The sequence below is a fragment of the Anser anser genome, assembly GCF_964211835.1.
Source record: "Anser anser genome assembly, chromosome: 1".
Classification (NCBI taxonomy): domain Eukaryota; kingdom Metazoa; phylum Chordata; class Aves; order Anseriformes; family Anatidae; genus Anser; species Anser anser.
In genome coordinates this window covers 146660802-146677170 of record NC_139720.1, presented here as the reverse complement: position 1 = coordinate 146677170, position 16369 = coordinate 146660802, and the positions used below count along the sequence as shown (strand labels likewise).

The window sequence follows — 16369 nt, the reverse complement described above, 5'->3', positions numbered from 1 at the left end:
GCTGCCTCAGCTTGCTCACTGCTCATCAAAACGAGCATGCTTCATGAACATGCTGCAGTGAGCTTCATGAGCTCACTGCTCACAAAGTTTCGAAGGCCTTCACTTTACTGACCATCAATTAGCACAGATAGATTATCAACATCAATTAGCATGCAATTAGCATGTTCAAAATAAGTATGCAACACATTATGCAAATTGCTTTTCAACAAGCCAAAGTGAAGACAATAGTTATTTTAACAAGACTAAGATTTAATTTTTAAAATTTGACATTCAATACAAATATGTCATGATAACACAAATACACCCAAAATATGCCAGTGTCTGAACTTATTTAACATGCAAAAAAATCAATTAGAACACAAAAAACAACCATAAGCTGTAATTTTACATTTATACATCAGAAGTGTCCTTTTTAGAGAAGCTGAAATAATTAATCAATAACATCTAAATACTAATTTATACTGCTAGAACATCTGTATACTCAAAAGCCAGAATTCTATATTTGCCCACAGTCTGTAATGACAACTCTTCCACTTACTAACCCTTTGGGAGAACCAAAGGATTCGATCTTTTTCACAACATCCATTCCATCTTTCACAAAACCAAACACCACATGTTTAAAGTCCAAGTGTTCTGCTTTTTTGAGAGTTATGAAGAACTGAGAGTTATTTGTATCCCGACCCCTATTTGCCATTGACAGCAATCCAGGACCAGTGTGCTTCACCTCAAAGTTCTCATCTTCAAATGTATCTCCATAAATTGACCGTCCACCTGTTCCATCATGGTTAGTTATATCACCTCCCTTAAAAAAAAAGGCACAGCATTTATTCAAATCCCAAAACACCAACCAATAGCACAGTTACATTCTCTTCCAAAATAGAAGAGTTTCCATTCAAAAAACACAGGTAAAACCTCATTCTTAGTTATCACAAGTACCATATTTACTTGTATATAAGGCTTTCCAGCTTCAGCAGCTTTGCTCATGGTAAAAAAGCATTACTGGGATGTTTCTCATTTATTCTGAACACAGCATTTTATCTTCCTGTTCCACATGGCAACTACTCTAAGCTGGTCATTTCCACTGTCTGCTTCCTGCTTCACTCGGCCCTTACAACTGGCAACCACAATTCTCTCTATTCTCAGTCCCTGCAGGCACGAAACTGACCACCCAAAAAAGGTCATGTTACCACTGATCAGTACTTTCCTGTTTCTGTGCAGAAAGTTTAAAGAAAAGAACAATAAAGGTCATACTTCAGATTCAGTTAATACCCAATCAAGACTGGAGAGTTTTTTACTCTGATGACAAGCCATTCGTATATTACTATCCATTTCTGAATGTGGAAAAGATTGTGCCCTGTCTTGAGGGATGTAGCGTTATGCAAAAGCACTATTGTAGCATGTAAGGAATTTGGATTATTTTACCTGTTTTAAGCCATTATACCTCATATTGAATATTTGGAAGAATTTTTGGAGTGAAGGGAAGGTATACGTGAGCAGATATCAATCTCCTAAACCTTCAGAAATTATGGAGAACTTGCTAGTGCTACTAAATGCACACAAAGATTTAACAGCAATGCTGCTCACATCGGGATTCACGAGCAATGCAGGAGGATATACTCAGTTTTCATTAAGAGTTTTTAGGACAAAGCCACTGCATGATACGAGAAATAGAAGACCTTTTTAGACTGAAATTGGAGTATCTAAAATATATGGAATATTGATTTTGCAGTGCAGGTCATCTGAAATATAAAGTGTTCTTCAAAAGGTGGAAAGTAAGTGTTCTTAGCAGGTGAGCATATGGAAGCTCCTCTCTTTGGAAAGAGACGGCTCTGAATGTTCGTTTTGGGAAGCCTTACTTTCCTTGCTGCTTCTGTTCAGCAACAGGCCCCTTGTCTGTGGGAAGAAGAAATCTCTATCTCCATTATTTCTTCTACACTAAAATGGCAGCACTAATCAACACTAAAGCATCAGGCAGCTGGCAAACACAGTTAAAGAGCATTCAGCTTAGGGCAGTACATGCTGCTTACACCATTGCTCATCTCCTTGCAGGGAAAGGAGAAGAGTATCTTGGACTCTAGATTTGTGCTGCCACCGAGCATGTGCTATCCTGTGATTTTTGTAGTGGCACTGTTAGACCAGATGGGTTTCGTTCCCTCAAGAAGTCTTCACGTTATGCCTACCTGACACACAAAGTCAGAAACTATTCTGTGAAATTTGGTGTTCTTAAATCCAAATCCTCTCTCTCCTGTGCACAGGGCCCTGAAATTTTCAGCTGTTTGAGGGACAATATTTGAAAACAGCTCCATGGTTACACGTCCTAAAGGTTTGTCATCAGCAGAAACTTCAAAATAAACAATGGGGTTGGTGTCCTTTGACAGTCCTGCTGGCAGTCCCTTCTTCAGTTTTGACAAGCTTTGCTGGCAGTCTTCAAATATCTTCTTGAAAGTAGCAGCCATTTCTTGACTTTTAAACCTCACTGCAAGTTGTTCTACTTTTATTTCTCCATCTGAAAATGAATCCAAGAACAGGTTTCTTTAGCTCTAATTCCAAATAGTCAGATACAAGTAGCTTTTGTTTGGTATAGTCTCCTCAGAAAAAAGCCACACAAAGATCTTTTAAAAAAGTGAAAAAAACACCAAAACAACCCACCTGCATAATCCGTGGCTGTCCAAATTAAAGCATTGTTTGATGTATCTGAAGGTACTAAATTCATTTCTTTGGTGATAACATGGTTTGCACACACTTTAAGAACTTGTTCCCTTCTCATTAGGACTCTGTAACATTTCTTCTGTGTATGGAAGAGGATCTTTATCTCTCCAACACCACGCTCCTTCCACTGAGTAGCATCTCTATCCCATCTATAAAGTTTGGCTCTCTCTTTGAAAAGAATTTCTTCATCTTCTTCTCCTGATTTTACTTCCACCTAGAACACAGCACAGTAGAGTACCTATGATTTCCCAGAACTGCTGCCACCAGCAGGATTACATCTTACACACTTATTATGATTCTGACATATTACAATGGGAAATTATTCCATGTTTTCCTTTCTTGAATGGTTTTGTGCCAACAGCTCTACAGACCTTCATCATACACTGAAATAAAACGCCTGAGCTTTTCAGAATTTAGGAGCCCAATGAGCCCCAGTGTTTGAAATGAATTCTAGCACTGCAACACTACTTCCCTGTGCTGCACGAGGTTTTACCTTTTGTGTGCATTTTTCTTTTTTAAGAAAGCTACCAATTGTTCTGGCATGTTCCCCCGGAAAATTTCATATGTGCCGACTGATGTGCACACTGAGAAGTGAGAATATAGTGCTATTAGCATTCCAGGTGTTACCTTTTCAAGATTGTTAAAGAACTTAACATTTGCATCTGAACAGAATAAATATCAACTGTGAATAGTAAATTGAGGGCTGACAGCTGTATCTCCTTGTCACTTTATGTATGCATATTACCTGTCTCTAACATTCTTTAGTTAAGACATCTTCCAAAGATATGGAAGACTTGAGAGAACTGGAGAAATAAGTGACAGAGAAGCTTTTCTGAAGGGAGAAGTGACATTGAAGGAGAAATGAAACATCAAGTAAGGCAAGAAAGAAAACAACAAGAGTCCTAATATAACAAACAGATGAGGAAAGGCACACAATTTTTTTTAAGAAGGAAGGAAGGCACATTACAAACTACGTCAGATTAGCTGTTCAAATTATAGGATACTAAATATTGTTTATTTGTGCTGTGGCAGTCTTCTTTAATAATTACACCGATCTGGAATTAAATTTTATTCTTTATAGAAAGACAAGCTATAACCATCTCGAACTTTTTACATCTTGTTATACACACTAAGGCTAAATACCAAATCCAGACACAAGCAACTGCATTAAGCCTCAAGAAGTTACAGAAGGCTACCTTAAGTTAAGCTTTACTGAAGTTTAAGGCTTTACTTCTTGAAAAACTATTTCTTTTTGAATTAAAAATAGTTTCCTTAGCCTTGTGCAGTTAATTGTGCTAGACCTTTAATGCTCAGTGATTCTAGAAGCCTCTCACCTAGCTTAGAGCAAAAATTTCAAATTGGGTGGCTTTCAGAGAACTGAATCTACAAGTCATCAATAAAAAATCCTAACTGAGTTGCATTAGCAGTGACAATTGTTCAAGCCCCCCCAACACACCTTGTTTTTCAAATATGCTATAATAAATCAAATTTACCTTTTAGAAGTTACTTGTACAAATTTTCATGATCTACACTGAGTCAAGATATAACAACCTGAAATTTTGTATCATTAACTGATGCACCAGATACTTTCCCCCAGCGAGAAGTTGTACCACCAGAATTTCAAACAGCAGGAGATTCTACACAGGCAGCACAAGAAAAAAGGACCGAAGCACAACAGACAGAAAGCATAAGAAGTCAAGGAAAGCATTTATAAAAATTTTCTTTGTTAGCAGATATGCTTATCTTAATGTTCTTTTATATTCTGGAAGTTTCTTTACCTCTGGTAAGGAAACAATGGGCTCAAAGTGGATATCATCATTATGTACGACTTCATCACCGCTATCATCTTCACCTGCTTTGCTGGTTGTCTATGCTCCAAATACGGTTGCTCCAGTATTTGCCCACTTGAAATCTTTATCTACAGTTAAGAGACTTGCATTTTAAACATTTTGCTGAGAAGTAAAGTTACACAAATTTACGTAACTTGACAATATGCGGAAGCTTGGTGCACAAAGGTATTTTGTATGAAGCAGAAGTCCTGTTCAGTATCTGTCTCAGATGCTTAACTCACCTTTTGACCCAAAAGCAAAGTCTCCAGAGTTTCTGGAAGCCAGATCTGCAAATGACAATTCTGAGGTATTGCTGAATCCAAATGAGATGGTTTTGTCTTCTATCAAACAAGATGGGAAAGTCAAATGCTTTTCTAATCCTTTAGGGAAAACATTTCCAATGTCATGTAGTCAACAAGAATAAACTGGAGAAGTCTCTACAATATTCTTCCCTTCCCATAAATTTAAAGTTTACTGTCATTCTGAGAAGTGATGTGCAATTATATTTAAAAAGAAGAGATCTCAAGACCTAGTTCAGTTCAGCATGCCACTTCTGTGCAGATCCACAGAGCTTTAATAAGTACTCACATGGCATTTAACAATAAACCAACAGCATTGCTCTGGAGCAGTCTCATTTGACCATATAAGAATTTGAAACACTGAAATACTTTCATTCCCCTTCATGTTTTCACTAGATTGGTACTCACGCTTCAAATTCAATATCGGTACTACATCTGTTCAATGCAACAGCTAGATTAGATAAACTGTTCTACAGGAAAAGCATACTTAAGCTCCTAAAAAGACAACAATATACGTACCCCTGACTTTACCTTGTGTTGACTCTGAAGAATCTGAATTACTTTCTTTTTTAGTTGTCAGGTTTACAGGTTTGTCATCACCTACTGATAAAGCCTGCAATACATTAACATTACCTGTGCTGGAATCTGGCTCTTCAGCTGACTGCACAGGTGCTATAGCCTCATCAGCTGATTCAGTTGGTTCTCCTTTAGTTGTAGGCACTATATCAGTAGAACTGGTGACATCATTCTCCTGAGATTAATAAGGAGTAAAGCAATAAAAAAAATAAGCAAGAAGGAGCCTAATATTCAAACCACTTTAAGTCAGGACAGTAAGGACAGTCATAATGAAGAACTTCCCCCCCCCCCCACAGTGCTATCAGTTTCTTTAACTACAACAGCAGTACTGAAGACGCCACGAAATAGGCACCATATTAAGTTCCCTGACTCCCACTCCGCTACAGCCCTTCTAATGCTTCAGAACTGCTCATTACTCCGTTCAACGGATATTTTCAGGAAACTCTGGACAAAAACAAGCTGTGCATCTATGCAACTATGCCTCCTAGAGACAACATAGGTGGCAACAAATTCTACTGAAATTAAGGTGGGTTCAATCTGGAAACAACTAGAAACCAGGGGCCCACACTAGATGAAATTAAAGATGGCCACCTCAATTCGCATTAAAAAAAGTTGTAAACAGCTAGGGAAAAAAATTGTTATTGGAAGCTTTCTGACAGTTTAATTTCTTTCCTGACGCTTACCACACATTGGACACTAACTTTACAAGAGACCCAAGTACCTCTGAAGCAGTATGCTTCCACAAAGATGCAATTTCTCTTTGAAATCTCTCTGAAATCAATTAATTCTTGCATACATGTTCAGAGGGACATTACTAGCCAAAGCTGTTTATATTAGGAAAACAGCTGCACCTCCTTTCTCTCCCTGAGAAACTTCAGATCTGAACCTCAGTTCCAGTGTCAAAGACTTGAGGCACAGTCAGAGGATTCAAATAACTTTTCCCCAATACATGTTTTATTCCCCACAAAGCGAAAAGTATCAGGTCTTACGAGTGTGAAAATACTTCTACAAATTCAATGACAAAAAGTTGTATAGAGATTTAGTTCATACTTTAGCGTTTTCAGCAGTAACACATTCTCCTTCAGTTTTCAAGTCAGTTTTGCCTGTGATGTCTCCTGCAAAGAATAAAAATTAATAGAAAAGAGCTGGTAAGGCAGCTGACTACTGAGGTAATTTTGGGCAACTATGTTATCAAATAACACCGTGATACACGGGACAACGTAAAGTACGACTTCAGGAACTTTTCAAATAGCATCATTATTGAAAGAGCGGAAGGGTAATTCCGCTCAGGGTGGCTAAAGAATTGTCATTTTGCAATACCTGGTTTTCTATTGCTATCAGAGAGTTTCCAAGCAACAATGTGAAGTTCAATCTTGCAACTGCCACTACTGCTAGCTTCCTTCAACATTTACTTATATTTCTGATAGCCCAATATCTACCACCTCTTTCTAGCACATAGAACCACACATCCTCAAAAAACAGACCTCCTTTGTTACAGTATCTATCCAGATACCCACTTATGCAACACTAAAGTTAGAGGCACTTCCAAAATAACCATTAGCATGAAAACAAGCAAATTATCTTCTGCACTTGTATTATTACTACAGAGACCAAGTACTTTTTTCCTTATTGAACAGCATTAACTCACATGCTTATAATCTAAGTCTACTATCAGCAGAATTAAACATTCAGAGCTGTAGACAAGTTGTTTTTTTTTTCTTTTGGTCTTTCAAAGGCATCTTGCAAAGCTCAGCTCTTCGTATTCAGAAGAAAGGCAGGAGTTTCCAGGTAAGAAGACAGTTTGATGTTCTTGTTTAAAGGCCCTCTAAAATGTTCTTTTCATTCAGGTACCACTTACTGATAACAATTCAACATACTGAGGTTAAAGATGCATTTTAAGCTGCAGCTTTTCTGATTCCAGTGCAAGTGTTCCTAAAACTATCTCAGGAAAAATCAAATTAACCTCAGAGCCCGGGTGTCCTCTAGATTTAGAGCTTAAATCTCAGTATAAAAAAAGTTACCTGTTGTGTTTTCAGGCATATCTTTTGCAGAACCCTGCAATTTCCTTTTCTTTTCTTGATAGAGTCTTCCATTAAGGTTCTTAACAGCTGTTTCATAGTCTTCATCTTAAGTATAGGAAACAAATGTAAGTTCTCAGGCATCGTCCAAGTACAGAGAAGTCTGTTAAGCCCTTCAGACTCACAAGCCTAGCAAGCACACACAACTTCTGCTAATGTTTAAGTTTCACTCACCAGCAAGTAAGCCTTCACTTCCTATTTTGCATGTGTGTGCTTTGGTGCACTCTTGACTCTTTTTCAGTCTAGATGTGTGGCATGGGTTTCATGCTTTCAGAAAATCTATTTCTTATTAATTTTATTAAGAGTACCACTAAACACAATTGGGAAGGGAGATGGAAGATCTTTTGTATAAAATCAAGCAAGCCTAGATCTTTGTGGGAGGCTGCTCATCATCTCTTATTTCCTGTTCAGTGAAACGCTTCAGAACTGCAATTTAACCAATTGCTACTGAGTAAGTTAAGAGGAATTTAGTTGTATACAACTAGAGTTGATGTAAAATATTCAGTTTCTCTGTTAAGAATTTGCTTTAGAATAAAGAGAAACCAGTCTACCATTTATGGAACCTGAGCATTTTTATTTTTGATAAAGGCTGCCTACCACTTGACTCTCAAAATACTTAGAGATACGCCTCTTGCTCGAATATTTATGTAGTCTTACCTAACCAACTACATTAGCAATGAGTCAGAGCACCCATATAGCACCAATGCAAATTCCTTTTTGTCATTCCTGGCCCTCCCTTGTTCTGTCCTGAAGACTCAAATGTACATCTTTGGCACAAACGAAGATAACACAAACATTACCGCCCATCAGTCCAAACTAGTATTAGAGCGTCTATTGGTTTTAATAGTATTATACCCTTTCCCAACAAAAAGGCAACACAAAGATCAATTTTGACACTCCTTACCATCATCCTCCTCACTCACATATCCAGGCTTATTCTTATAGCAGAAGAATGTTGAAGGTAGTTTAAGAAAGCCAGCAAGAGCTCTCTGCTCAGGGGTAGGTGTTAACTCGTAAACAATTATAACCTCATCAGTTGGAAGATCATCTTCTGGCACTGTCTTCTCAGCTTTGTACAGAAAATGAACAAAGCATTAAAACTAAATTAGTTTAGAACAGGCAGCAACATTAGTCCAACACTGCCATTATTACAGAGCTGACTTAATTCTTAGGTGGTTAGAAACATACATATTCGGAGCCTACATATTTTTATTCAACCACAGGAAACAACAGTTAAAGTTACAGAATGCTAGGACAAAGCATGCTAGAACTTAATAATTTCTGAACTGCATGCCGAACTACGACCTGTTCTATTGCCTTTGAAATTCAAGCCTCAGATCAGTATCAAACCTGCATTTTTATATTGTTAGAAGGATTATTTATGTCCTTACACCAAAGGAAATAAGATTATGGAAAAAGAGCCATATAGGTGTCATCCAGAGAGGTGGAGAGGAAAAATGCAGGACTGAAAAAGAAAACGTAAAGCCACCTACAGCAACATGTACTATTGAATTGCTTCAAGTGTTTGAAGTTCCAGAAAATATTAAATAGCAACTGAGCAGGACTTATTTCAAATTAGTTAATAAAAAGCTCAAATTTCCCATAAGTAATCTCAACTTAATTACCATAGCAGCTGCTGCTGAAACTTTTAGTGTTTTAAGAGTAATCTCATAGCTTCACGTTACTGGAATAACAAAATACTGCTATCAGCGTAAAGTTTAACTAGCTTTCCCAGCAAGGACAAATACTATTGCTGATTTTATTATACAATTTCTTCTGCTCTCTCCTTCAACATCAAATTGCCTATTCCACTTTCACTGAATAAACACTAATAATCGAAGGTTAAAGCTAATAATCTCACATCTTTATGCATAATAGAATAGAAGCAAAGAGGAAGGATGCATCAGTTTAAGGGTCACATGTGGAGTTCCTTTCACTTGTTTTTGTTTAGAGGGGTAATTTACAAAGTAAAGGCTTAAGAGAAACACATTGGTTAACTATTAATAAGAATTACCCCATAAGCACATCAATATCCATATATCATCTGTTTCCAAGAATCATTTGATTGCTTTAATAAGTCAGCCCACTTGATAACACAATAACATACTGCACTAGAGGTCTGCACTAAGATAGTCAGCAGAATTTGAAGTGGGCTCTCAAAAGCTCACTGTTCTTTTCATAATAAAATATTCGCCAGCTTTGTGGCACAACGTAGTCAAGGTGGAACCTAAAGCTTCAGCTAGGAATTAATCAGTTCCTGAGGAACACTGATTTTCCTGCTCAAGCATTTTGACATTCATTTCTGCAAAAAGAGACAGGGAGAGAAGATAAATTTAGTGTTCCTAGACATGCCCCGATACTCTGGCACAACTGACATATTAAAATAAAGCTGCTTTTTAAAAGTAGCTTTCCCATTTGTATCTTCCAGCAGAGTAAAAGCAACCTAAGTAGTACTAGAATAAAAGCAGCATTCGAAGTTCTAAGCCCCAGTTCAATTATAAGTGCTTTTGCAGTGTTGCCTGCTCCACATTTGTCCCAGCTGATTAACTTCTAATCAAGGGGAGTCAATCACTTCAGGTTCCTAATATAGCATAGAGAGAAGCTCAAACTCATAGCCAGCAGTCTTATCTCAATAGCTCTTCTGAGCCTGTATAAAGTAAATGCAGTACTGTGTTACAAAGGTAGGCAGGTATGCTGCCTGCTAGCACATGCTTTATTCATTCAGATTAGTTAAGCAAGTGTCTCACTTTGGTTGAGTAAATATAAAAACTGAATAAAACAAACGTCAAGAAGTCAGTTCAGATCAATACACAGGTAAAGTTCTTCACACGTTGATCAAACACTGATTACAATCCCAGCAATCCAAACATCCACTTGAAGTGACAGAACACTTGAGCAACAGAAAGGATTACAATGTGCATTTGCCCTCAGAATATGAAGACTGAGCGAGATGTTCATGGGATCACTTAAATCAGTTTCTACTCAGCCTCTCCACAAGAAAGTTAACTTTGCTTATTTAAAATTGCTGCAAACAGATTAAATGTATTTTCACAGGCTGCGATGAAAACAGTGCCATGCACACATACAGTATATTCCTAAAAGGCTGTTGATTTTGGGATGATACAGCTTTCTACTCGGGGAAAAAAATCCACACAGTTGTTAGTATATGGAAGGAACAGAAAGAGCAATACCGCGCACAACAGTTGGAAGCAGTTTCACTGATGTATTACATTTTTGCTTTTATTTCGTCTTTGATATAAAGATCATGTAGATGTAAATATCTAGCTAGTCACAATAATTGTTTTGTCCCCCCATACATATCAGCGAGTATCTGCTAAATATAAAAATACTGAAGTTTAAAACTTAACACATGCAATTGACTTAACTATGAATTAAAATTGTTAAAATACTTGAGAAAAGCTCATGAGAAGAGCCAAAGAAAAAGCTAAGAAAAAACTAGTTGTTTCGCACCTCAATGGAAAATGACTTATGAGGTTAAATTTCTTTTGAACATTGCCCTAGCAAAACTCAGAAACCATTCCCTGAAAGATGTTCCCCATGAGAAACTCAAATTATATTTATGTAGACTTGAAAAGCTAATTCGGACAGGACTTAAAGTCATTTGCTATTAAGCCAGTCAGAGCTCAAAACCAAAACCTACACTGAAGGTAACACCAACTGTAAATAAAGCAAGGTATATAACCATACCCTAGTTATCAGGAAAGCAGAAATGAAGAACTGTCTGAAGTACCAGAAAGGCATATGATTTTTTATTTCATTTCTTTAAAACACCTTCCCTGTTCCCAATATAAAAACAAAATGAATTCAAGGCAGCAAGAGTTCTTGCATTTATGCATTAGCTCAGAATGCTAATTCACTTTATTTTATGGACATTCAATGATGAAAATGAAATCAAATTATTAATAGACTCGTGGATGCCTAAAAACACAGAACATTTGACTCTCAATCAGATATGCAGAAGGTGGACATGAGTTCAGCGTTTGAATAAGAATAGCTTCTCTAGAAATACTAAGCTGGAAAAACGGTGTTTGAAATGACTTTGACAGTTTTTAACAGTCTAAGACACTAACTTTAGAAGACTATCTTGTGCAAGCTACAATAAAAATTTGTTTTTGAAAATTAAACTGCTCTTGCATAACTGCACTAGCTTGAGTATGCTTCCAGCAAGCCTAACTTAGGAGAAGTACTGTTTTTAACATCTTATGATGACACAATCAAGCTGTAAGGTGTAATTTTGGTTAAGGGTTCTGCATGTAAACAAGATGGTTACATCAGCAAAAGCTTTTTGGCTAGCTAAGGTGGACTTCGTATTATACATGAAGCACGTACATGTAAACAGTAGCTAAATTTGGCTCTCTCATCTCTGCCTACGCCTTGTTTTTAAAATTGCAGAAGTTAACATTGATAATAAGGAAACTGAATTAAGCATTTCCAGCACATAACTTGAATATATTTTAAGTTTTACTAGTTAACATGTCTAGAAATCTTCAAGCATATTTCACTGAAGTGGAAGACCTCAGGTGGGAAGAGAGTCACACTTTAAAAATAAAAAAAAGAATATAATTCCTTTACTAAAAGAGAATTTTATAGATGCAGCGTGTGTGTGTTCAGTAAAACTGTGAAGTGCAAGGCAGGTTTCTAAATACCCTTAAAAAGTAAGGCAAACAACAGCCAAAAGCATAAAAAAAGACCATCCATCGTGCTCACACATCAAAGGCATTCTCTTACCTGACAAATACAGTAGTCAGACACAGAATTTTAAGTACTCTCTTCCAGCACGCATGTTAATTGTAAGGATTACTAAGCCAACTGCTGTGCTACAGTTGGGTTACTGTCCATGCCTGCTAAAGTGTTTTTATCACACATTCAGTGCAGCGTGTAAATACCTTTACTGTCAGGTTGCAAGGAAGGTGTGCTTGTCCAAAAGGCCATTGGATTAGATTTAAAAAGGCTAAAATTAAATCCTAAAAAATAAATTGTTTGGATGTAAGTGTTTAACTGTACTTTTAAAGAGGGGAAAACACACTTACCTATGCTTTGGAAGCATTCTGTAGTTATGTGTCACAGTAGGAAAATTCATGTTTAATGCTATACTAGCTTACCGTACTCACCTGAATAAACTGTAGCTAACATCTCTGCCACCACACTTTATTATACTTTAGTTAAGAAACAGTTTGTCTTCATAAATCTGAGACTAGTATGCAAATTATATACTATCATCTGGTTAAACAGTCTTGCAATGGTAGGAAGCAGTGCATGAAATCAAAGAGAAGTACCATACCATTAAAATGCTAGTGTGGTGGTTTTACCCTGCTGGGCAGCTAACCCACCACAACCCCTCCCCTCACTCCCCCCTCCTCAAAAGAAGGGGAGAGAAGAAAGTATGCTGGAAAGAAAAAGAGATATATTATTGAGACAAAAAAAGTTATGTGAGTAGCATTAAGAGATGACTGCTTAGTAAGTTGCATAGCTGAAAAAAATTATTAGTTCAAAGGACGCTCACCTTTTTCCACAATTCTAAATGAGAAGTTGGCGGGCCCATCATGTGTCGAAGTAGCCAAGTTGCATGCCTTGCTGTCTTGAGGCTTCTGCAGTGCACTGGAGCTTCTTGGTCCAGCTACTTCCTTCTGCGATGCTGGAATATTGCCTTCGCCTTTTCTTGGAGAATTAAAGCTGAACCCAAAGAGAGAACCAGTGGCCGAAGTATTTCCAAATGTGAATGTCTTTGACTTTTCATTACTGAAAATGCTCTTGACAGATTCAGATCCGAATACGAACTTCGGAGGAGAAACCACTGTTTTTGTCGGCGTTTCAGATGTGCTCGACACCTCTGAGGCCTCTACAGTTACCTCAGAAGTATCATCGCCATGGCTGAGGTCGGTTCTTTCTCTAGTAGTTTCTTCCAGTACAGCTACAGCATTTTTGCCACATGGAGATTCTTTTGGTGTATTGGCACGAGAATAAAGAGGTGTTATCAGTGTTCCTTTCTCTTGGGCATTCTTTGCTTCATCAAAAATCTGCTTAAATGAGTCTGCCACGTCTTGCTGTTTGAATCGCACAGCTAGAAGCTCGACTTTCCGTTCTCCATCTGCAAAGTTTTCATCATCATTTTTTAAGAAGCCAGCTGCACACTCTTTGGATGGATCATCTTTCTTAGTGGCATTTTTGCTAGGTTCCTGTATGGTAAATTTAAATCCACTTGGAGGCACTGACATGGAAAAGTTAAATCCTTCCTTTGCAGACTTCACTTCAGAATCAGCAGGAATTTGAAACGTAAATGCTGGTGTCTTGCCTTGCTCGGCATGACCTAACTTAAAGCCTTTTCCTAAGAAATCACACTTAAAACCTGTTCCTAGTTGTCCTTTGGCAGGTTCAGATAATTTACTTTTCAAATCAGAAGTAGATGTTGATGAAGCATCACTAACAGAATTACCAGATGGATTTGGTGTTTGACAAGCTACACAAGCTGGTGAAGAACCTTCATTCCTTACAAAACAAGTATTACAATCCCACTGACCTTCCTTTTTAGCAAAAAGCTCCGCAAATGTATTCTTCTGTGGCTTAGTTGCAGTTGCATCAGCAACAGAACTGAAGCTGGTAGCAGGAAGTGCCTGAGCAGTAGACACAGGCACATTTGGTTGACTTTGTGATTTAGGATTCTGGCAAGAATGAGAGTTTTCATCATTGGATTCATTTTGGACTAGGCCTACAGAGCAGTCCCACTGACCTTTTTTAGAAAAAGGAGTTCCTAAGTCATTTTGAATGGTTTTTGGAGCATCTAATACAAATTTAAAAGAAACTTGAGGAGATGCTTCTGTATTCATTTTGCTTGGATTCTGGGAGGCAACAGGTTCATTTCTCACAGAACGGATGCTGCCATCCAACTGACCTTCCTTTTTAGCAAAGGCAGATCCAAGTTTGTCCTGCACAGTGTTACCGGTGGCTTTGAAACTTGGAGCAGATTCAGTTGATGGGGTGCCATGTGTTTGCCACGCATCTGCATTTGGGCTTTGGCACGATACACAATTCTTTGCAGTTGCTTCATTTGGAACTAAGTATACCTTACATTCCCATTGATCCTTCTTCAGGAGTGACTGTCCAAACCCACCAGAAGAAAAGGTTTCCTGAGCTTCCTTTCTGAATGAGAAAGTTGGAAGGGCAGATGCAGTTGGAACAGATTTAAGACTGACTTTGTTACCAGGTTCACTGGTCACTCCATCTTCTGGAAACTGAAATACAGAGTTCAGGGTCCCTGAGGTCGATCCATTAGACTTCTTGATATCCTGACTTGTCGTTTCTTTTTCAGTAGTCTCACTAGTCTGAGCCACAGATGTGTCAACATTTGATCCTAGGGTTTTTAGGATGTTCTGTGACTCCTCAAACTTACTTTTGAAAAGCATTGCTTCCTCTGGTGTTTTAAACCGAATTGCAAGCTGTTCTGGTTTTGGCAACTCGTCTGCATAATCCAAAGCATGCCATACAAATGACCTGTCCGATCCAGCATTTGGAGTTAATTTCATATCAGTATTTATGTAGTGATTTGCACAGATTTTCAGTACTTGGTCCCGTCTCATTAAGAGACGGAATTTGCCAGATACTTTATGCTTCAGTATTTTCACATTTCCAATACCCCTTTCTTTCCATTCCTTAGATTCTGCATCAAAACGGAACAGTTTGGCTCTGTTACAGAAGAATTCTTCTTCATCTTCCTCACCTGTCTTTACTTCAATCTTGTCAGGAAGGGGCACCACTGGATCAAAATGAGGACCATCATCATTCTCATCTCCGAGGGTGCTTCCTCCCTCTGTTTCATGACTTTTATTGGCCAAATCAGAAGTTGAAGTCATAAATAAAGACTTGCTTGGTTCTTGGAAACTAAACATATCACTCCTCTCAAAAGCCAAGTTTTTACGTGCATTCTGTGCCATGCCTTCTGTAAAAGGGATGCCTGAAATATGTTTATTACCGAAGTTGAATACATTTCTTTGACCAGTTGGGTGGCTGTTAACTGGTTTTTGCTCAGCGTATCTATCATCTTGTAAAGGTTTATCAGATGTCAGAAGACCCAAAAGGCTTTCACTGCTGTTAAAAACTGCATTAGCAGGCTGTGTTGTAGCTTGAGGAGAAGAAAAGGTAAAGTCTCCATCATTAGACTTGAAGTTAGTGTTGAATTTAAAAGTTGTTGGTTGACTTGACTGTGCTGGTGTTGGCAGACGTGTTTTTGACCCTTCTACTGTTCCTGGCTGTCCAAATTTAGATTTTGGAAATTCTATCATTTTTGATTCTGCAGATTTTAAAGCTGTTGGTGTGACTGAAGGCTTTGTGAAATAGCCAGGTCCAGGTAGCTGTGGATTTGTGCTTGCCTGTGGAACACTGTAATTATAGTAATCACCAGCCCCACGAGGAGAAATGATCCCAGGACCATCAAAACGCAAAGATGTGCCATATAGGTCTTGGGGAAACACACAAGCAGAAGTGTTTTGCAGAGGTGGTGTATGGATTGTTTGTTGATAAGCATATATATGTTGCTGAGGTGCAAGTCTGTTCATGCCATAGACAGGTGCCTAAAGAAATAGCGGAAGGCAATTACTTTTCTTGTTATGGTGACAGAACAAGGTATTACTATGCTAGAGCCCACGCAGACATGCACTCTTAAAAACAGTGCGTGTTTTAAAGTTAGTTTAGACTTTAACTTATGAGATTGCCTTAAACTGATTATTTTAAATCTTGAATGGCATCTGAAAACAAGCACTGAAGAGGAGCAAAATATGAATGGGCTCTTTGGTGTTTTTGAGGCTCTTTTTTTTTGATAAGCAAAATTCTCCTTTCCTATACTACTTTTGGGAAAAAAATTAAG

General features: G+C 37.9%; 3 protein-coding genes across 3 annotated transcripts in view; 1 reads left to right on the top strand and 2 right to left on the bottom strand.

The window, feature by feature from the left end:
• Positions 1–16369, top strand: part of LOC310892160 (tumor necrosis factor receptor superfamily member EDAR-like) — a 461331-nt gene that overhangs the window by 366855 nt on the left and 78107 nt on the right. The window lies entirely within an intron of this gene.
• The window catches only part of LOC310902228 (ranBP2-like and GRIP domain-containing protein 3), a gene marked incomplete at its 3' end in the record, with an annotated part of 72471 nt that overhangs the window by 41661 nt on the left and 14441 nt on the right, over positions 1–16369 (bottom strand). Inside the window, exons 20-24 of the mRNA XM_083843439.1 lie at positions 13016–16076; positions 8396–8560; positions 7435–7539; positions 6464–6528; positions 5471–5588 (exon numbers count right to left, since the gene is read on the bottom strand). Of these exons, the coding sequence (XP_083699565.1) occupies positions 5471–5588; positions 6464–6528; positions 7435–7539; positions 8396–8560; positions 13016–16076 (3514 nt within the window). The remainder of the gene's footprint in view (positions 1–5470; positions 5589–6463; positions 6529–7434; positions 7540–8395; positions 8561–13015; positions 16077–16369) is intronic.
• Positions 229–4946, bottom strand: LOC310892238 (E3 SUMO-protein ligase RanBP2-like; the record flags this gene model as incomplete). The annotated part of the gene is given in 6 exon segments (XM_083819702.1): positions 229–802; positions 2181–2506; positions 2650–2923; positions 4488–4577; positions 4581–4627; positions 4781–4946. Coding segments are annotated over 6 exon segments (1209 nt in total), but the record flags the coding sequence as incomplete, so codon positions are not given.